Source organism: Ziziphus jujuba, chromosome 1 (assembly GCF_031755915.1).
Source record: "Ziziphus jujuba cultivar Dongzao chromosome 1, ASM3175591v1".
NCBI classification, from domain to species: domain Eukaryota; kingdom Viridiplantae; phylum Streptophyta; class Magnoliopsida; order Rosales; family Rhamnaceae; genus Ziziphus; species Ziziphus jujuba.
In genome coordinates, this window is record NC_083379.1 from 42,606,875 (window position 1) to 42,630,330 (window position 23,456).

At 32.3% G+C, this 23,456-nt stretch overlaps 1 protein-coding gene across 1 annotated transcript; it reads right to left on the reverse strand.

Moving 5' to 3' along the window:
- Positions 1 to 2,653: 2,653 nt before the first annotated feature.
- On the reverse strand, positions 2,654 to 6,623 carry LOC107435622 (ankyrin repeat-containing protein BDA1-like). Its single transcript, XM_025074324.3, has 2 exons — positions 5,921 to 6,623; positions 2,654 to 3,660 (listed from the first exon to the last, which is right to left on the reverse strand). The coding sequence occupies exons 1-2, from the start codon at positions 6,527 to 6,529 to the stop codon at positions 2,779 to 2,781; spliced, it is 1,491 nt and encodes a 496-aa protein (XP_024930092.2). The 5' UTR covers positions 6,530 to 6,623; the 3' UTR covers positions 2,654 to 2,778.
- Positions 6,624 to 23,456: the final 16,833 nt, after the last annotated feature.

A 23,456-nucleotide genomic window follows, 5' to 3' on the forward strand; every position in this document is an offset into this window, starting at 1 on the left:
ACCCTAAAAACAGAGGGAAAACTGGCCATACAAAGTGGTTTCCTATTGTGGCCGAAATTCTCACTCCTTTCCTAATCTAATTTGGATTAATTAATTTTTTTATTTTGAATTAGGAATTAATTAATTTACAATGAAAATAATAAAATAATAACTTTCCTAAACTTATTTCTCCAGAAAATAAATAAATAAAAGCCAAAAAAATAACGGTAATTTCCTAAAACAAAAAGTAGAATCAAATTAGGAAACTAAAATACTAGTTTTTTGACTAAGTTGACTTTGACCAATCTTTGAACACTTTGAGCTCCAAATTAGCTTCTATATGCTTTTTAGGATGTAAAATAAGCTTATTATGAAGTCCCAGACATTTCCTCTGCTTGGAAGAAAAAGAAAAAGCCAACTCAGCACAATATAGTAAAGTGAGCACAAAATACAGCAAAAACCAGCCAAATTTACTAACTGTCCGTACAACCCCTTTTTGGACGACTTTGAAGCTGCTTTGACTTGATTCCATGTCCTCTTAGACATATGTATTGAATCCATAAAACATTGGAACCATTTCATGCTTCCTGGACTCCAAAAATATACAAAAACTGCTACCTGGGTCCGTACCGGCTTCTACCACTTATATGCTTAGAACATGTCTTTAATCTTTGAGTGTGGACAAGCCCTCTTGAGAATGAATTACATCCTGGATAAAGGCAGCAAGTTTGACCTTAAATCTCTTAGTTTGAGCTCTAGTGATCGGCCTGGTCTTCATCTGTATTGGGTCAGCACCCTAGCGGGTTGTCAGTTGTGCAAGTTCGGGCGGAATCACATCAGTTGCGATCACAGTAACCACCACCATCATTAAGCCTCGCTACTCTTCCAGTCAACTATATCCTTTGTCATTCAAATGCACAATCCATGGCCAACTTCTCCCGGCCACCACTTTTTTCTCTTCTTTTGCTGGTTCTTAATGATCATGAACAATATCTATTGGTGGTATTGCCAATGGTAGATTTGGATTATAGTATAGGCTCTTTTGTTTCACATTGGTATCCATAAGAACAGTTGGGATTTTGATGCTTTCGAAGTCCTTTGGGATGTGCTGTAGCATATCAAAGGCTTTCAAGCCACTCTGGTTCAATGTATCTGCCCCTGCTTTAACCCCTGTTATTGAGAGTACGTATTTTACAGTCTACATGCAATAGTAATAACATTTGTTTAAACTACCTAAGGTAGATGTACATGTTAGTATTTAGATACTAATTAAATTAATGTTAGAAAAGAAAAGAGATTTTTTTTTTTTTGGGGGGGCTTGAATACAAACGAAAAGAGATTTGTCCAATGTCTGAAAGATTTGTGATAGATAATAAAATTCTTATTCTATATACATTGTGCCTAATTTATTTTATTACTTAAAGGATTAGAAGGAATTTCTTACCTCAATTCGCTTTAGCATCACTCCTAAATGCAGCTAACCAGAAGTTCAAAGCACCTAACTCCCGTTCTTCAGCTTGCTCAAAATATGGAAACTTGATTTGTCTCTTATCAACCAGATTTGACATATTTTTCCTCCATTTTTATAATTAATTTCTCCTTGCTAGATTGATTGTTAGTAAGTTTTATAGAAAAAATATACCCAAATTTCATAATCACTTAAACGAAGGAACGATTCAACTTCAATTTCAAATCTTTTTTTTTTTTTTCATTTTGGATTTTATCTGATAATTTTATTTTGCCTTAGAAAATGAATGACTTGGACATATGGTTCTATTTTGGCATTTTGTGTTAAAAATATACTGTATGTGTAACAAATTTTTCTTCAATTGTTTTTCTAATAAATTTGGAAAAATACATAATAAAGCACAAGATGTAATATATCCAAATTCGTTAGAATCTATTTGTTATGGATGATCTCAAAATTTTTTTGAATTGGCTGCAGGCATTTCTTAAATTATGAGCATGTATCATAAAGATATTTTATATGATTCTATTTTGCCATTGTTGAAGTCTAGAAGGAGGTTTTCTTTTTCTTTTTTTCTTTTTTAATTATTGTTATTATTTTTACTTTTATTTATTTATTTATTTTTAAGGATAGAGGAAGAAGAAAAAGAAGCGAACGAGGACGTTTGGTTCTTGTTTTTGTGCAGATGAGAGACTGGTTGTGACAGAAAGAAGAAAAGAAAGAGAGAGCCGGTAGCCGGTTGTGAGAGATAGGAGGGATTAATTATGTGAGCTGAAAGCAATCCACGTGGCTACAAATGAGATGAAGGAGTGCTGAGCGGGTTAGCACTCCAGGAGTACTATAAATTTTTTCCAGCAGAACATATCAGTTATCTCTCCTTTCAGTATGCTCGACTCCAAGGCCCTGTCTCACCAATTAATTGGTGACATGTCATATTTTATAAATTAATTGGTGACACCTCATATTATATAAATTATGGTTAGAGTCATCCATTATTTTTTATCATTTTCTATTTAATTATTTGCTTTTCCGTAAATTTGGATTGCTAGATCCAAATTTAATAAACTTCCCAATCGGTTTTTTCATCTAATTAATATATATGATTTTCTTTTTTTTTTGGCGAATCATCCATTATGTATTAGAGATTAAAAAAAAAAAAAGCGAGACGTATAATTATAGGAATAAATCAAAGTTTAAAGGCTACTACTCCCCCATTGCATATAATTAGAAAATACTGCAACCTTGTTACATTTTATTACCAAAGTTTATAATTACTTAATTGCATACATATATATATATATATATATATATGCATAGAGAAAATAAAGCAGCTAGCCAGCTAGGCAGGAAGATGATTTACAAGTGAGGGGAATGTTGATCCGTGACGGTCTTCGGGTGATCTGAATCAACCATTTGGGGCAATATTCCTTCACAGGCTCATAGAGCATTCGAATTGTGTGGAGCAGAATGACGATTCCAAACATACTATTCCAACCATAAAACAGGCCCTCGTAGATTATGTATACCCTAACCTTGACATCCGTAGGAAGCACCAAGTAAACTCCTTCCATAAAGGTAAGCGCCGTAAACGTCACAGCAATACAAATGGCTAAATTGAAAAACCACTTACAAAGCCTAAACTTGACAGGGAATCCAGAAATAAGCAAAAATATGACAGTGAGCGATGCAAGGAAAGCGGTGGTATCATAAGCTAGAAATTTGATGAACTCATAACTATGGAGATTCGGTAACACTGCGGTTCCTGCCTTGCAACTATCCTCTTTGCCGCATTGAAATCCATGGCCAAGCTCTGTGGTGTTTGTATTTTCTTGCCAGACACCACCAGGCGGGTTGAGTGCAGCTTGGAATGTCATTGTTGCGATCACTGTAGCCACTATCGTCAATGCTCCACTTCTATCTTTTATCCAATCCACATCGTATGTCTTCAAGTGGTTAATGAATTTGATCCACCAATACTTCCAACAACTAATACGTGCTGTTTCTGAATCTGATGCTTCAGGATTATCATGTTTTTGGGTTTGGAGACATCGTATGTCTTCAAGTCGTACATCCTGAATAATATTTTGTATTTGGACACATTTGAAGTCTTTTGGAAGGTGCTCTATCATTCCAAAGGCTGTAAAACCGCTCTTGTTCAAGATACTATTTGCTCCTCTTGTCATTTCAGGTATCGACACCAAGAATTTTATAGTCTGCCATTAACACACCATGCCATTAATTTTATTCAATCACCAAATCTCTAGGTAGCGAAGTGCCTGCCAAATCTCTTCTATGAAAATCAATAACTAAATGTAGGACCATCAATAAATTGTTTATTTTTTATTTTTATTTTTGTTTTTGTTTTCTGCTATTCAGTCGTGGGCCCATGGGCGGACAGCTACCCACATAGGGCGCGTGCCAAACTCAAGTTTATTTCTATTTTTAATTTTTTTTATTTTATTAATTTATTTATTGGTTTTTATTTATTAATTTAATTTGGAATGACAATTTAGATTATGATACGGCGATATAATTCGAAAATGATATAGAATAAATGGGTTTGCGTTTATTATAAATGGATTCGGATCATAATTGTGCCAACACATTTAACATAATTATTAATCATGTCATTTTCGGATTGATCCGTTTAATTCGAAATTGATCCGTTATGACCTATTTATTAAATGTATCAGTTTCAATCCGACATGATTATATACCTATTACAACATATTTAAATTTAATTTTAAATTATAATTTTACCCATAATATATTATTTAATAAATAAAAAATATTATAAATTAAAAAACTTTATAAAAGTAATTTTTTATAAAAGCACATGTATTGAGATTTATGTATTATGGATTAAGATTTGCAAATATAATTTGAGGGTATATTACTATGAAATTTAAATATTGTATCTTAAATTCAATTATTTTTATTTATTTTTAATTATTATTTTTAAATCATTTTCAAATAGGGAGCTTGATTTTCAACTTAGTAGAATATATATATTAATAAATAAGTTAATTTTCAATAAATAGGTTAATTTTTAATAAATAAGTTAATAGGTGAATATTTAGGTTAATAGGTTAACAGGTCAATACTACCAGTTAAAGTAATCATATTAAACGAATCGTGTCGAGTTGACCTATTTATAAATAGATTGGGTTAGTGTTTTAAATAGCTGACATGATTAATAAATGGGTCAAGTTAGGATTGAACATTTTTTACACTATTATTAAATGGGTCAATACAAATCCGATACATGGACACGAATTGCCACCCCTAAGTTTAACTCTTAAAACCCAATTGTGCGGCCTCTGCCCCACTGTCCAACATGTTACTGGGAAACGTGGTTGATAAATATAATTTGTTAACTATTTTTAAAAAATTATAAATTTGAAGAAGAAAAGACATCTAACACATACGATTTGAGTTACTTTTAATTTAGAGCTTATGTTATTATTTTTTTTTTTTTGCCTTGACTTTATAGTTAATTTAGATAGTTAATAAAATCTAATTAATATTAACTGATATTTAATATAAGTAAATTACACATAATTATATAAAGAATAATAAAAGATAAAAACTAAAAAATAATAAAAGATAAAAACTAAAAAATAAACTATGTTATGTAATGGCACCTAATTTTTTTTTTTTTCGCCTTTCTGTTTTCTACTGTAGTATTTTATCACCTATATATATGTATATATATCTAGGTGTATATATGTATATATCTTAGTTTTATACTTATTTACAATAATAACTATTTTAAAATAATTTAAATATATAATGTTTTTAGCAAAATAATCACTATATCAAATATATAATTTTTGTCATTTAATTATTTATTAAAAAAAGAATTATGTAATTAATACTTAGTTGTCTACTATTTTTTGTTTCGATTACATAGAAATTGAGTCGCCAATTTAATTACACATTTCTTCAGGTTATATATATATATATATATATATTATTTAATTTACTGTGAAAATTTAATTTTTTTTTTCTCCAAAGCGTAAAAATATTTATTTTCTTCTTATAAATTTGTACTGCATGAATAGCAAATCAAATTTGTCAAAAGCATTGAAATTATATTTTCTCTCAAAAGTTTTAAAGAAAAATGAAAAGAATATTTAACCCTGCTTAGTTTAGTGAAGATTTCAAAAAAAAAAAAAAAAGAAAGAAAAAGAAAACAAGAAGAAAAAAAGAAAAAAAAAAAAAGAAGGAACAATCTAACACTATCATGTAACCATGCATCCTTTTCCCCAAAAAAATAAAATAATGTAACCAAGTCCCCGGAAAAATTTGTTGCGTCCTCTACTGCATTCAGCTAGTATATATTAAAGAGTTCACTGCTAACTCTAACTTAATTCCTAAACAGTAAATCAACATATGCATATGCATGTCCTCAATTGTCAAGTGATAAAAGTTGGCTTCAATTAATGTTATTTAATGCACATGTAGAGGTACCTCAATTTGCTTTAGCATCACAGCCAAGTGCAAAATGGTGTTGCCACATTTCTGGTCTTTGGAGTTGAGGAACTCATTATTCTCCTTAACTGATCCAACCAACATTTGCAGAGCCTCCAATTGGTTATACTGAACACACAAATGTAAAACTGTTTCTCCTTCATTAAGATTCTCCAGAATTGACTTGGGTTCGGATCGGATAAGAAGTTGAATGACCTGAAGACGTCCTCTAATGGCTGCATAATGAAGAGGGATTTTGCCATCTTCATCTCTAACAAAGCACATACCTTTATTTGCTTCTATTAATGCCTGCACCGTCGCAGTGGAGCCCTCGGCTGAAGCCAAGTGAAGAGGTGAACGTTTGTGGAAGTCCAACTCCTCGGCAAGTTTAGGCCCTTTGGGTTTGTAAGAAAGAAGTTGTTTGGTAAAATTAAGGTGGCCAAGCATAGCTGATATGTGAAGAGGAGTTTCGCCAAAAGGGTTAACTGATATCTTGCTTAGAGTGAAAGGGTCTACCTCTATCAGTGAATCCAATGTGGCCACACATCCTTCGCTTGACGCTTTGTAGAGTCTCATCATTCTATCATCTTCGTCACGTCTCAGTTCCATTGCTTTTGCCCACGCATAAAAACTTAAAAGAGTACTGCAGTGGGATAGTATAGTCCGTATTTATATCCAAAACTCCTAAAATATCTCCATCAAGAAAAACAGCACAAAAACAATTTGTTTTATAAATGTATTCGAGCAATGTGTGGGGATATATCCATATATATATATATATATATTGTAAAAGCAAGTACAATATATATATATAGTAAAAGCAAGTACAATTTTTGTGTTTTTAGCCCCCAAAAAAAAAAAAAGTACAATTTTTCTCTTAAAAGAAATACTATTTTTTTTCTTTTGGTGAATAAGTAATACTATTGTTTTGGTAAATAAAGTAAAAGTAATATTGAGTGCTATGCCAACAAAAAGGTTGAAATATATATATAAAATAAAGGACGCTCCGAGATTTTTGTCACATACAAACAATTTTCTTTTATAATTAATATCTACTATAGAGTACTTTATTCAACATATACGGTATACCAGGCTTAATTAGAATGCTAGCTTCATAGCTAAATACACGCAATCGTTTTTTGTTTTTTTTTTTGTGTTTTGTTTTGTTTTTTTTTTTTTTTTTTTTTATCTTAATGAGAGCGCAATCCGGATTTTGTATAGTGTGCCCAATTTTATTTTCTTGATAAAGATATATAAAATAATAATTTGACTAAAGAATACACATATGCTAAATTATTAAATAAATTGGATGCACTATTGCTGATGATATATGCAAATGAAGATTTTTATGCTGTAGAGTCACGTTTGGTATGCGTTGTCCTCATAACTACAGAAACGTCATTGCTCAGATCACAATATACCGTCATCATCTTTGCATCTTGCCTTCGAAATTTTGATCCAACATGTTCTGCTTGGTATAAATCTCAAAAGTCGATATGAAAGATCGTTTTCCAATTTGTGGATATGAAATATCGTTATACAAATTTGTTATAATAGTCATTCATATGCATATATGATGGTGTAGATTGAAATTAAATTAAATTACATGTTATTTAGAGATATGCATTGACACGAAGCAAATTTGTATCATTATATATAGAGAGATATATTGTTTCTATATTATATTTTTGATGTTCAACTTTAACATTTGTCATCTAACATGGTTTCCAATGTAAAAATGAGATGTATATTTGCAAAAAATAAAAACTGTTCTTAATATATCACGTTAAATATATATCATTCAATAAATGATACAAGTCTTACTAATTATTTAATTACTATGTACTTGATGCTTTATTATTATTATTATTTTTTTTAATAAAGTGTGGAAAATGTTATACTTTTATAATCTTTTTAAAAAAATTTTATGATCTTTTTTTTAAGAAATTTTTTTTATAATCTTTAAAGGACAAATTTTTTATAATAAAAATATACAATTACTTCAATAACAATATATAACAAAAACGAAATTATCAGAAAATAAATTTATTAGCAACATTTTGAATAAAAAGTAAGAAACAAATGCAATAATAGAAAACATTTGCGTAAACAAGAAAGGTATGGTTTGTGCTTGTTGCTATTAATCTATAGTACATAATTAAATAGAGACAATTAGAAAATTATTTTAACCCCTACAATTTTCATTTCATCCTCCAAAAAAAAAAAAAAACAAACAAACAAACTATATAAATAAATAAAGTGAGAGGGGATAAAATGACAAAGAAAGAAGTCCTAATCCTAAATGCTAAACCGTAAACCGCCACAGAAATAATAATTCGAAGGCAATATGTAAGAGGTTTTATAATATAATCGACGGAGTGCAAAATATAATATAGTTGAGACCGCTTTAAATAACTTGCTTTGGCCGGGTTTGAAAGAAGAAGAAGATGGGGCGGACTGTAGTTTTGGAATCCAGATTTTCTGTTTGGTTTTTTCTCTCGTCTTTCATTTGTCTCCATCGTTGAGATGATACCATATATATTATTTTAATGCATTAGCAAATAAATATAAATTAAAGAAAATTAAGTGAAAAAGAATAGCTACAATAAGTGAGATTCTACAATAATTGAACATAAACTGAGACAAAATCTCCATCAGCAATTTCGTTCAAAGTGCGTTCTGACATCTGAAAATTGCCAAGTGACGTTAAACTATAGGCTGGACTATCCAATACTTGACTACTATTTAGTCTACCACTCCAGTCGTCGCACAAGCCAGCTGGTCCTCTCATTCATTAGAAAGTTAGGACTCGCAGACTCAAAATTAAAAATTTAAAAGCTGATTTTTTTCACCCCAAAATAATAATTAAAAATTAAAAGCAGGTGTATGGAACGACATGATGAAGAATTGGTCTAGAAATTGACGGCAAAGAAGCTGTCTAGCACCTTCTTCTGTCGTGTTTTCAATCAAATCTGGGAGAAACAAATCAACAATCGGACAAGGCAGATGGTCCCTAGAAAGGGTACATGTTATGGAAAAAGAATTTGAGATATTATAACTTTCTTACTAGAGAAGATAAGATAATAATAAACAAATATGTTAGTCAAGATATATAATATGATAATAAATTGATGTATTAATTTAATTTCATTACAACACGGGAATGGCAATTGTGTCCAATAACAGATAATTAGACTGAAACGACTGCCATTATTGGCATCAAATCAATATCAATTCATACAAACTAAGTCTTCGATTTGGGCTCCAAAGAAAGAATCTTAATTTAATTAATTTAGTTGTATCTCTTTTGCTTTTATCCAAAACTTGATATTATTTATTATTTTTTATTTTTTGTCCAGTGCAAAATGCTACATTTCAAGGCATATCATTTCCATTTTTAGAATTAAAACAAATTAAAATTCTCAATTTTCTACAACTTCAAGGGCAAACAAATTATAATGATTGCTGTTCTTTCTTTAAAAAAAAATTAAATAAATAATGATAAAAGAGGAAGAAGTGTTGTATACGCCTTTGGCATCCTCACAAATTTTATTACTGTATTTCGCAACATAGCTAGGCCGAACAATATGAACTAATCATTTAACATAAGGAACCAAATTAGGAGCTAAGCATATATACATATATGTATATATATTTATAAATATATAGATATACAGAATTAAGACTGTTAATAGCTAAAGTTTTCACCTAAATAATTAACAAGTCCAATAACACTAATTAGCTGAAATACTCTAGAAACTTCTTTTTTTTTTTTTTTTTTAAATCGAACTCTAGGAACTACTTGGTCATCCAATTAGACTCTTGATCTTCTTTGAATTTGGTATAGGGAATAATATATTTTAAGTTAGAAATTAATTATTCCAGGAAATCCAATCCCAATGATTTAAAAATGCGATAACAGGAAGAGCTTAATCAATGTATACATCTTCAATAAGTAGCTATATATGGTTGAAATAGCTAGCATTTAACATTTCTTTGTCAAACTTTAGACACCTAAGATGCCACTCATTTGCTTCATATCCATTGGCCTTGTAAGTGAGGGTGGTCCTCCGGAGAAGGAGTGATTGCTATTCATACTGGAATCCACTGTCACCGTATATTTCAAGAACCTGAGACGGCCATGGCATCACTTCTTCACAAATCTATACCACAAAGCGAACAATGTAGAAGATAAAAAAAGATGATACCAAGCAAACCAAGCCATATCTCTATCACCTCTAATGTCATATACACATATATATGTATATATATATATACATACATACATACATACATATATATATATATATGGTTTAAGGGTGTCAACAACCCCAAAGCTGTCAGGAAAGTAACTGCCATGACCGTCAAAGTGAGACACATCGTAATCCTCATAACCCACATACGAAACTTGTTCTTCAAAGGGAATCCGCTGATTAGGAGAAGGATGATGCTGAGAGATGCAATAAAAGATATGGTGTTTAAGATCAAGAAGAGACACTGATTGGCTATGCTATAGGATAACACTGCTGTTCGAGCAAGACATAATAGTTTGTTCTCTGTGCAACTGAAGCACCACCTGGTGGACTGATTGCAGTTTGGGATGTCATTTTAGTGATCACAGTAGCCATCACCATCATTGAGCCTTGTGATTCTTCCAGCCAACTATCTCCTTTGTAGTTCATAAGCACAATCCTTTTTCCCCACCACTTTTTCTCTATTTTTGTTGGTTATTAATGATCATGAACAATCTCAGTTGGTGGTATTGTGTAGAAATACCACTTATTCCAAAAACTTAAACTAATGTAAGGTGGGCTTTCATTTCATTTATAGTTTTCTCTAACATTGCCCCTGAAATGTAGGTCCGTCTTTTTTGGACTTATGTATGAATCTTTACATTTATTTTTTTATTTTGGGTGGAATTGTTAAGTTTTGAACCCAGAACCACCTCAGAATTCTTCCTTTCCTTTGCCAACTTCACATCATCCATCTTCTCAGCTATATGCTTTTGACAATAAAAATCAAGTGACTTACTCTGGTTATCAAAAGGACTCGAATTCTTCTTTTCAACCTACTAGTTCTCAGATTTGAGGAAACTTGGCTTATACTAATTCTACTTATCAAAATTCTGGAGGACTTAATGAAGTCTCACCTATTGTCACTATTTCTGAGAAATTTGCAGGGGCTTGCTATATTGCTAATCCAATGACACTTGTTGATTCTTTCTAGTACTTTGATAATGGAGCAACTGATCATGTTGTAGCTGATGGTGGATGTTTGCTTAATGAAACTTAATATCAAGGTCATAACAAGCTGATGGTTGGAAGTGGAGCACACTTTGACATAACTCATATTGGAATTACTTTTATTCCCACTGGGCACTCGCCTGTGAAGTTGTTAAACGTGCTAGTTGTGCCTTATATTGCCAAAAATTTACTTAGTATTTTGAAATTGACTCATGACAATAATATGTCTATTGAATTTTATTCTTCTCATTGCATGCTAAAGGATCATCAGGGGAAGTCCATCCTTAGAGGCATGAATGAAAGAGGACTTTCTAAGCTATAGTTTCTTCAAATCATAGACTACTGTTTCAGACTTCTATTTCACCAAATGTTGATAACATTGTTAGTTTTGCTTAAGTGTCATAAGCATACTTCTAGTGCTCCTATTGTTTCATCTTATATCACAAAACCAATATCATCCTATATTTCAGTTTCAACATGTAAGCCTTCTAGTTCAGATTTTTGTTTGAATAATGAAGTAAGTACTGGTACTTCAAATTCTTGTAATTCTGCTACTGTACCTACATTTTATACTAATAATAAAGATGACACAGTTGAAAATTTCTCTTATTTGTTACCTAATTCATTGTCTTTTGTTGCTACAAACTCGATTGATGTTAATATTCTACATAAAAGACTTGGTCATCCTTCCTCTCATGTTCTCTCTACAGTTCTTCATTTATGCAATCTAAAATCAAATTCTGTTGCTCCTCTTCATTTTTACGATGCTTGCCACCTTGGCAAACAACAGTTAGTTTCATTTCCCAAATCTTCTTCTTGAGCTTTAGCTCCTTTGGAGCTGATATACACTGACTTATGGGGACCTGCTCCTATAGTTTCCCTTGATGGTTTAAATACTATATTCAATTTCTTGATGACTTTTCTCAATATGTTTGGATTTATCCCATAAAAACTTAAATCTGAAACTTTTCCTACATTCCTTAGGTTTCAAAAAATGGTTGAGTTGCTTTTTAATCGTAAGATCAAATCAATTCAGTCTGATTGGGGAGGGGAATTTTGAACCTTCTTACCTTACCTAAACTCTCAAGGCATATCGTTTCGTCGCCTTTGTCCTTATTTACATCCAGAAAATGGGAGAATTGAAAGAAAGCATAGCACATTGTTGAAGTAGGTTTAAGTTTGCTAGCTGCAGCTAGTATGCCTTTAAAACTATGGTAGGATGCCTTTTGATGTTCAATCGATCTTATTGATAAGCTTCCTACTCAAGCTTTGAATAATCAAATTCCTTTTTCTCTTTTGCTTAATGAAAAACCAGATTTTGATTTCATGAAAGTGTTTGGTTGCATTTGCTATCATTTCCTTCGACCTTATAATGATCATAAATTTCAATATCATACTAAAAAATGTGTTTTTCTTTGTTATAGTCCTGATCATAAAGGATATCGATGTCTTCATCATACTGGTAGGATTTATATCACAAAGACTGTTAAATTCAATGAATGTGAGTTTTCTTTTGCTTTAGATACCAATTTTATTTCCATTTACTCTACTACTTCTACTTCGTCTTCTAAAAATACAGATAATTTATCAACTCCACTTTTCATTCATCATTGCCCATCAGTTTCTAACCCTCATAGCTCACCACTTATTTTAAATCCAGAACCAATTACAACCTCTCCTTCTCCTCCTATTCACTCGATAGTTTTTTTATCAGATTCTCCATCATCTTCTTCATCCACTTCACCTTCCTGTTTGATTCACAAACCACCTTCTTTACCAACATCTTCTACTCATCCTATGGTAACTAGATCTAAAACTGGTTTACCAACATCTTCTGTTCATCCTATGGGAACTAGATCTAAAACTGGTTCACTCAAACCTAAACATTTTCTTGCTGCCAAGTATCCTCGGCCTTCAATTTCTTTTGCCTTAGTACAAGAACCCTCTAATGTCAAACAAGCTTTAGCTTATCCTTCATGGAAACAAGCTATGACTCAAGAATATAATGCTTTTCTTCAAAATAATACTTGGACATTAGTACCCTATGATCCTAGCATGCATTTGGTTGGACACAAATGGGTCTTTTGAACTAAGTATAAAGCTGATGGCAATGTTGAAAGGTTAAAAGCCAGGTTAGTTGCAAAAGGCTTTCATCAAACTCCTGGTATAAACTATAATGAAACTTTTAGTCTGGTGATCAAACCAGCAACAATTTGTATTATTTTGTCTTTGGCATTGTCAAATCATTGGGAAGTAAGATAGTTTGATTTCAACAATGCTTTTCTTAATGGGGACCTAAATGGATCTGTTTATATAGAACAACCTCAAGGCTTTGAAGACTTATAGAGACCCAATTATGTTTGCAAGCTTATAAAAGCTCTTTATGGGCTTGACCAGGCTCCTTGAGCATGGTTTGAGAAGTTAAAAATAGTTCTTCTACACTTTGGTTTTACAAACTTTGTTTCCGATTCTTTATTGCTTATTCTCAAAACAACTCAAGCTTATGTTCTTCTTCTGGTTTATGTTGATGATATTCTCATCACTGGAAATAATTCAAGCTTTATTGCTCAGTTGATCACTCAATTACTTGATATTTTCTCTCTGAAAGATTTAGGGGCCTTGCATTATTTTTTGGAAATCAAAGTCACAAGAATAGCTTCAACAATGTTCCTGAGTCAAGCCAAATACATTTCAGATTTGCTAAAAAGATCATCCTTAGATGGTGCTAACCAATTTTCTCACCCATGTGTTCAAGTACAAAGCTTTCTAAAAATGCTGGAGATCCTTTTACTGATCCCGCAGCTTATAGAAGTATTGTAGGTGCTTTACAATATATCTCACTCACACGACTAGATATTTCTGTTACTGTAAGTTCTCTAAGTTAGTTTCTATCAGCTCCTACAACTCAGCACTGGGAAGCTTGGAAAATGTCCTTAGATATTTCAAAAGCACTTTATCTTATAGTTTAAAACTTACTGTTGATTCTGTTCTTCAAGTTCAAGGGTTTGCAGACTCAGATTAGGCTGGTAATATTGATGATCGAAGATCAGTTAGTGGTTAGTGCATTTATTTTGGCCCGAATTTAGTCTCATGAAGCTAAAAAAAGCAGCAAGTGGTTGCAAGGTCAAGCACAGAAGCTGAATATCATGCACTAGCTCATATAACCTCATAAATTTGTTGTCTACAAAACTTAACAACATAGCTTGATCATCATATTGACTGTCCCATAGTTTGGAGTGATAATACAGAAGTTGCTGCTCTTTCTGTTAATCTAGTTCTACATTAAAGAGTTAAAGCATATTGAGATTAATCTTCATTTTTTCAGAGATAGAGCTATTCAAAAAAGTTTGGAGGTACATTATGTTCCCACACTTGATTAAGTAGCTGATATTTTCACCAAACCCCTTGGTACTCATCATTTTCAACTATTACGAGGCAAATTGCATGTGGAAGATGTTAAATAATACATGCAAGATGTTAAAGAGTAACACGTTGTAGGTCACTATCTACTCCACAATCTCTCTTTGCAAGAATCTCCTTAGCAGCAGATGTGTTTTGGTGTTTTCTTATTAAAGAAGAAGAGGTTCCTTCTAGGGGGAATGTTAGAGTCACCGTCTGCTCAAATATCTCTCTTTGCAAGAATCTCCTCAGCAGATGTGTTTTTGTCAGGACCCGTCCAAGATCCCTTACCGGAACCCCAGATAAATCCTGATCCTAGGAAAACTCTACCGGACCTTCCAATGGAAAATCCGGCAGAACCTCCCCTAAAGGTTGGACTTACCACAATTCCCTGCACTGAAAATATACTCCTATATATACCACCTTATTCTTCACACTTTACTACAATTTAATTTCACAAATTTGCAGCACTTCAAATGAAAAATAGGGAATCAGTGCATAATCAATTAAATAATACATCCAACATAATATACAGAGTATTAATAAAGTTCTAAGTATGATAATTAATACAACAGAGTAGAAAGAAAATTACATAATAAGAAATGAAGAAAAGAAGACTTCTCGAAGTTCCGGGAACGATCAAACTGTTGAGCTCGCTATGATCGAACAATGTCTACCACCTGAATCTAAGAAAACGAAATTTGAAAACATGATATGCTAATCATCTAAGTGAGCGACCCAGTCTACTAACTATTAATAATTAAGTAATTTTGTAATAAGTAAATGAATAAATAATTATTAAATAAATAAATACATGAATGGTTTAGTAATAATGGTTGAAAATAAATTTTCTCTCAAAACCCTCACGGTCACTCAGTTGGAAATGTTCCATTTTTAAAACGTTTTCACAAAACCAGATGTTTTATGCCCTAAGATTAAGAAAATAATTAATCACATAATTTACAAATAAAACACAACAAATTAAAAATCCAAAACTTGAATGAGAATAATAATAGAAATGAAAATAAACTTTTATAAGAATTCTAAAAGATTAATAACATATCATCAACAGATAATACAAAGATTTCAATGAAACTCATATTAAAACAATTCAGAAATTAATCAAATAATTAGAATAACTCAATTAATTGAACAATTAAGTAAAGGAATAATTTAATCCAAATAAAACACCCATTTAAAATAAATGTTAAGAATATAATAAAATGAAAGAAAATATAATATATTAGAATGGATTTCAAAATACCAAAACAATTTGAATAATAAATTCGTAAAAGCATTTTTATAAAAATTGCATAACCTTTAAACTTAAATAATTAATAAAACACTGTTAAATACATTTTATTAAAAATCATGGCGTGAAAACCATTTGATGCACACACTATATACCAGTGACGCCAACGATACCCAGCGTCTCGAGCACCGCCAGACAGGAGGTTAAAGAGAGAAACCGGCATACAGTCGCGTGGCATCCCACTGCGCCGCTGCAAACAGGCGTCCTGGCCATGGTGGGGGGTGGCTACGGCCGATATCAACTTGCCGACCCTCGGTCCGATGGCAACCACAGGACAACCCATAAATCATCGACGTGCTACTCACACCCACCTACGTGCTAATCATATCCATGTGCGCACTAATCATATCCACATATACAGAATACCAGTACGTGTGTGGTGCATCTAAAAACTCGTAAATCATAAAATCAATATTTGTATAAAATACCACCGGGTTTATTTATCTTATTCATTTAAACCCATAAATTTTTCACATTTCTTTTTAAAATCATCATCATAAATCCATTGCATAAATTCCATAAATTTCAAATCCATCGACTCTCAATTTCATCAATTCAAATATATGAATTTTCCCAATGGCATAAAGTCAAATCTTTAATATTCCAACGTATAAATATTTTTAAACATAATAATTCAAACCCATATCTTTCTCAAATTCTCAAAAATTAATTTAAATCAATATATCCTTTAAACCCACATAAACTTCATAAATAATTAAATTCCACAATTCCTTAATATATAATAAATTTAAAATAAATAATTTTCTTCAAATCCATACAATCAATCCATACCAAAGTAATATTAAATCACATAATTTCATAAGTATTAAAATTATATAATTATGCACAATAAATCTAATAATAAACATAACAATAAATTAAAGGTATTAAAACTATAATTCCTTTAATTCACAAATATATTTTTCGCACCAAAACACACATTAAAATTATCATAAATTAACAATATAAAATTAAAGAGTAATTTTATTGAATCACTAACACATAAAACATAATTTCCAAATAATCAATTAACATAAAATATATAATTAATCACCCTAAATAATTTTGAAGGTGGGTCACTCACCTTGAGCACACGTATCAATCAAGATCCTCCACAGGATCAAATCTACTATCTACACGTGCACCTAAAATATCAACGTTACATCAAATCAAATATATTAATATTTTAATCTAGTAATTCACAAATGGGTACCCGGGAGAACGAACACAAATGACAACCAAAATTTACGAATGATATACCAAATCGAAGCTTGTGAAGCAAGGATTACAAATATGGTCTTACTTCCCAGAGATTGGATCTAAGGTGGCCGGAGTCTCGCCGGAAAGCTCTCGGATTTGATTTGATTCTCAAAATCTGTTAAGAATTGGAGAAAGTGGACACCAGATTTGGATTCAAATGGTCGGAATTAGTGGGACAGGATGGGCAGTGCAACTGGAAACTCGCCGGAAAGTCGATTTCCCGACTAGCCGTCGTGGTCACCGAAACCCATCACCACCGGTGGCGCGTCCAGTGGCCAATGGTCGTGATTTTTGGAGGAAATGCAGATCGAAGGATGGGTGATCGAATGGGACCAACGGTGAGGCAAACGGAGGCCGGAATAGGGAGAAATCTAGGTTTGAAGCAATTGGCGCCGCCGCTGGAAAAAGTCTCGATCCGGGCGCGTCGGAGGTCGGTTGGCCGTGATTTTTGGCTGGCCAGCCGGTTTTCAGGTGGGCATCAAGGTGGGGTGGTGTGCGTATGGAAAGGGTGGCCAGAAAATGACAAATCGGCTGTGGCCAGTTGGGTTTCTCTCTCTCTCTCTCTCCTCCCCTCTCTCTTTCACACAGCTCCCATGTAGGTTGAGCCAATAAGAAGCCATCCCGTGGGTACCACTATGCACTCATGGGACTGGCTGAGGGCTTGACACGTGGCATCCAATTTTACACACTAATAAAATAACATAAAATAATACGGTATACGAAAAATTTTGCGAGTCCATAACTTTTTAACCAGATGTCCAAATTAAGCGTGCCACTAGTCTATGAACTCATATCAATGAGTACTTTACAACCATACAAAAGTCAAAACAAAATTCTACAACCATAAAAAGTCAACTCCGGCACCTTTGGACAGTTTGGATCTCGACTTATTTTGCCCATAACTTTTAAACGGTAACTCCGATTTGGATGTACTACTAGTCTACGAACTCGGGGCATCATTTACTTTGCTACGGTACCACGATCAACTAGAAATTTCACCCGGAATAAAAAGTCAACTTCTTGACCCACTCGGTCAATGGTCAACCTCGGCCAACGTGTAAGAATTCTAACGTACTTTGGGACGGGGTGTTACAGTTTTAGTGTTTTCTTAGTAAAGAAGAACAGGTTGCTTTTGAGGGGGAATGTTAGAGTCACATGCTTGATGTTAAGATGCACGTGTTTTGCTTCTTTTAAGTAGTTAATTAGTTATTCAAAATAGGTTTTGATCTCTCCATGCGTATTAACAAGATTGGATGCTGTTTTTCTGTTAATTAGTTGGTTAGCTTTGTTATGAGCTATTTAATTAGCTCTCCAACTGTTCTGTATTTTGAGACAATCATTGGTCATTTTACTTGAAGAAACTCTCTAGTGTTTCTACATTCTCTTCGCCTTTTCTTCATTTTCTTACTTGATTTCTTATTTTTCTTTCTTGCTTTTCTTTCATTTTTCCTTCTTGCCAAACAATTTTTACAAATCTACAACTCTTTTTCTTGACCTTATCTTATTGCTAGTGGCAGGTTTGGATTTTGGTGCTTTTGAAGTCCTTTGGGATGTGTTATAGCATCAACATGTCAAAGGCTGTCAAACCACTCTGTTTCAAGGTCTCTGCCCCTGCTTTAACTCCAGGTACTGGGCAAGTCTTTAACAGTCTGCATGCAACCGTAATAACCTTTTTACACAGAAAGAATACATGTATAATATGTTGTAAAGAAATGCATTTTCGTCCATCTTTTGAACTATGAAAGTTTACGGATTTCTAAAAGATAAGAACACTCTAGCTCTATATATATTTGCAAAATTTACTTTATCACTTGTAGTGCAAGAAAATGTTTAAACTTATATGTTATAAGGAATTACTTACCTCAATTTGCTTTTGCATGATAATTAAATGCAAAATGGTATTGCCACAATCAAATGCTTTCAAGTTCAGGAACTTGTTATTCTCATATCCTACTTATTCGACCAACAATTTCAAAGCCTCAAAATGATTATATTGAACAGCCAAGTGTAAAATCATTTCTCCTTTGGCAAGCACCACAAAAAAAAGGGACTCATCTCGTGCATTTATAAGTTGTTTGATAACCTAAACATGCCCTCTCATGGTTGCATAATGGAGAGGGATTCTCCCATCTTCATCAGACGCTGAGCACATTTCATCATTTTCTTCCAACAAAGCTTGAACTATCTCAATGTGACCCTTAGCAGAAGCCAAGTGGAGGGGTTAGCATTTGTGCTTGTCCAACTAAGCTGCAAAACTATGCCGCTTTTGGCTTGTAAGAAAGACATTGTCTGGTGAAATTAAGGTGTCCAAGTAAAGCTGCTATGTGCAAAGGAGTTTCTCTGAAGGTGGTTAGCCAAATTTTGCTGAGGATTAATGGATCCTATTGAATCAATCAGTTCAAAGAAGATACACATCCTTCTATCGATGCCCGATAAAGCTTTAGTACTGATGCATTATCCTCACTAGGAGTTCCATTCTTTTCTCTATTTATGTCCACAAAGTGAGCAAAAAGATCGATATTGCATACACGCAATACTTGAATGGAAGTGAATATGTAGGCTGACTACTCTCCACAAAATGATAGTCTGTAAATTAATCCAAGAACCAGCCAAGAATACTCTTTCAAAAAAAAAAAAAAATCTATGTTACCATTCATAGAAATATTAATTGACAAAAGCATTGTTTATATCTGTGAAGGAAAAAGTTGAAGCAGGCAGAACGGAGGCTGAAAGACATTGGTAATGTTGATGAAAAATGTTTTTACTTCAAAAGTGTTAGTAATGAATACATAAGAAAGGAGACTGTTGGTAAGACGAAAGTTGCTGGATGATCATATTTTTATATAATTTTTTTCCAAAAAAAAAAAAAAAAAAAAAACCACATTTGTACTCGTTTTCCATCTCATTCTATATTTAATTAGATATTGTAGGCTCTATTTTATGATATTGACGGACTTTACTTTTTATGGACGGCAAGCATTATGAAATTACAACATAAGCTTCTCAAAGTTAACATTGTGTTTTTGGTTACCAGTTTTTGCTTCCGATCCACCAAAATAAACAATATTAATAATAATAATAATAGTAATAATAATTATCAAAGTAAACAGAGTGATTTTATTGGGGAAAATATCACAAATAACAATAATAACAAATTAAAACAGCGTAGAGGTATAATATATATATATATATATTCCCTCATTGTGCAATTAAATGGATAAGATAGCAACTGAAAGAATAATGGAAATAAATAAGCGTGAACAAAAATAGCACAAATTTTTTTACCTAGAAACCTTTAAAATATATAAAAGGAGAAAACAACGGAATCTTAATCAATGGTTGATCCAGAAAATTTGGTCAGAGGAGGCACAATTAAAAACAATTTTTATTACGAAATTAAATTATAATTATTGATAATAAAACCAAAAATTACTTATTCATGAACAAGTACATAATTAGTAAAATATATTTTCTATTCAACTATTGTGGTGCAATAATATAAAATAATGAAATAGTTATTATAGAAATAATATTTAAAAAGATAAATATTTTGCATGAAATAAACCGCAAAACTATATAAAATTGATTTTTTTTTCTTTTTTGTTGTATACGAAACCAATTTCAATGGTGAAAGATATTCATAAAAAAAAAAAATGGTGAAAGATACTTTTAGATTTTTTTTTCTCAAAGAAAAAATTTGTAGGCTTACATATAATTTTAAAAGTTATTTTTGCAATAATTAATAGAGTATTTATGGTAGATATTTGCATAGCAGATATGTGCATAGTAGATATGAAACCATAAATTAAAAAGGGGACACATGCCTTGTAACATCCCGTCCCGAAGTACATCGGAATTTCTAAAATTTGACCAAGGTTGACTGGGTTTGACCGTCGTTGACCGAGAAGGGATCAAATGTTGATTTTTTACTCCTGATGGAATTTCACATTGACCGAGATACCGTTAAAAAGTATACGTTAGCACAAGTTCATAGACTAGTAGCACGTCGAAAACGGAGCTACGGTTTGAAAGTTATGAGCAAAACAAGTTAAGGTCCAAACTGTCCAAGGGATGCCGGAATTGACTTTTTGTTCATGCAAAGTTGAGCTTTGACTCATGCATGGTTGTGAAGTACTCATCGATATGATTTTATAGACTAGTGGCACGTCCGATTTGGACATGTGGTTTGAAAGTTATGAACCTGTAAAATTTTTCAAATACAGTATTATTTTAATATTATTTTTAAATATATAAACAGTGTGCCACTTGTGACTTAATAAAGGGTGCCATGTGTCACAATGGTGAGATGCCACATGTCAACTATGATTAAATACCATATTATTTTATTATTATTCTATACAATAATATTATTTTAATATTATTTAATTATTTTCTTTTATTTTCTTTTCCTTTCTTTTTCTTTTCTTTTCTTTTCTTTTTTTTTTTTTTCCCTTCCCCCATGTGGGAAAAACACCCCAGCCCCGCCGAGCCTTTCTTCTTCTTCTTCTTTCTTTTTCTTTCCTTTTACTCCTCTAGGGTCCTTGCCGTTTCTCAAATTCCGGCCACCGGACGGCCACACGTGCCGGCCAGGGAAGGCGCCCATTCACCGGCGATGCCACCCTCCAAATTTCCCGGCCAAACGCCATCGGATGCGCCCAGATCGGGCCGGTGAAGTCGGCGGCGGTGAGTTTGAGTTTTCCGGCGATTCTCGCCGTTTCCGGCCAACCCAGTCTGGTCTTCCACCCCCTTCCCCCTATTTTGGGTCTTCTGAGTTCAAATATAGTCTCCAATTGTTTAAATTCGAAGTGGTTCGAGAGTTATGAGGAGGTGAAGTTCGGCTAGTACTTCCCGGGCAAATTCCGACCACCACCGGCGGAACTGGGGTCAATGAAGGCCGGTAATGCGATCCTCGTTCCATAAGCTTCAATTCGGTATATTACTTGCAAATTTTGGTTAACGTTTGTGTTAAACCCCCTGGCTACCGGGTATTATTTATCCGAATAAAATATTAATTTATTTGAGTTGTTTAATATTGTTGTTCTAGGAGCATGTGTGTATTGTGAAATTGATCCTATGGAGGATCTTGGGTTAATTGCGTGCTCGAGGTGAGTAACCCACCTTCAAATTAATTTTGGGTGTTAAATTAAATATATAATTAATAATTTTATGATAATTAAATATTTGGATTTAATAATTATGTGTTAAATATTTAACAAATTATATTTGAAATTTTGATGGCACAATTTAAATAAATTGAAATGTATATGTGCATTAAATCATATATGATTTTTGACCAATTATGGAAATTTAGATTTTATGGAAATTTGATATTTAAAGGAATTGTGATTTTAATATTAATTGATTTATTGTGGAATTTATTTGTGAGTTATTTTGATTAATAAAAATGCATTTATATGGATTTATGAATTTTGGAAATTTTATGGGATTTAAATGAAATTATGCATATCTTGAATTTTAAGGATTTAAGGATATTATTTTTAAAAAAATTATGCTTACGCATTTGAATATTGTGGATTGGAAAATTGATGGATTTGAAATTTATGGAAATTGTGGATTTATGACGATGATTTATAAATGAATTATGGAAAATTTACGGGTTTAATTGGATGGAATAAACCCGGTGGTATGTATGAAATTTTGAGATTTGAAAATAAATATATTGATTTTATGATTTTTAGATGCACCATACACGTATTGGTGTTCTTTATACATGGATATGATTAGCGCGCAGGTGAATGTGATGAGTACGCAAGTAGGTGTGAGTAACGCACAGGTGATTATGGAGTTGTCCTGTGGTTGCCATCGGATGAGGGTAGGCCGCCCCTCCATGGCCGGAACACCTGTTAAGAGCGACGTGGTGGGACACCACGCGACCGTATGCCGATTTCTCTCTTTAACCTCCTATCTGGTGGTATCTTGGGACACTGGGTACCGTTGGCGCCACTGATATATAGTGGGTGCATCAAATAGTTTTCAGAACATGGATTTCAAAATAAATATTTTGAAATTGTATTTAAATTAAGAATATATTTAATGTTGTTTTTATTATTTATTTCAAATGGAGATTTTAATTTGATTTAATTTTTCCTTTGCTTAATTATTCAATAAATTGATTTATTTTAATTATTTAATTATTTCATTAATTGTTTTAATATAAGTTTTATTAATATTTCGGTATTAATTGTTATGATATGCATTAATTATTTAGTAATTGTTATAAGTTATTTTTATTTCAATTTATTTCATTATAAATTTTGGATCCTTGATTTATAATACTTTATTTGATATTTAGTGGACTAAT

Bases quoted from the DNA above. Each gene is read 5' to 3' on its own strand.
- LOC107435622 (XM_025074324.3), bottom strand. From the start codon at position 6,529: ATGGAACTGAGACGTGACGAAGATGATAGAATGATGAGACTCTACAAA. The intron at 3,661-5,920 runs GTACCTCTACAT...TGTTAATGGCAG, and splicing joins TGATGCTAAAGCAAATTGAG to ACTATAAAATTCTTGGTGTC.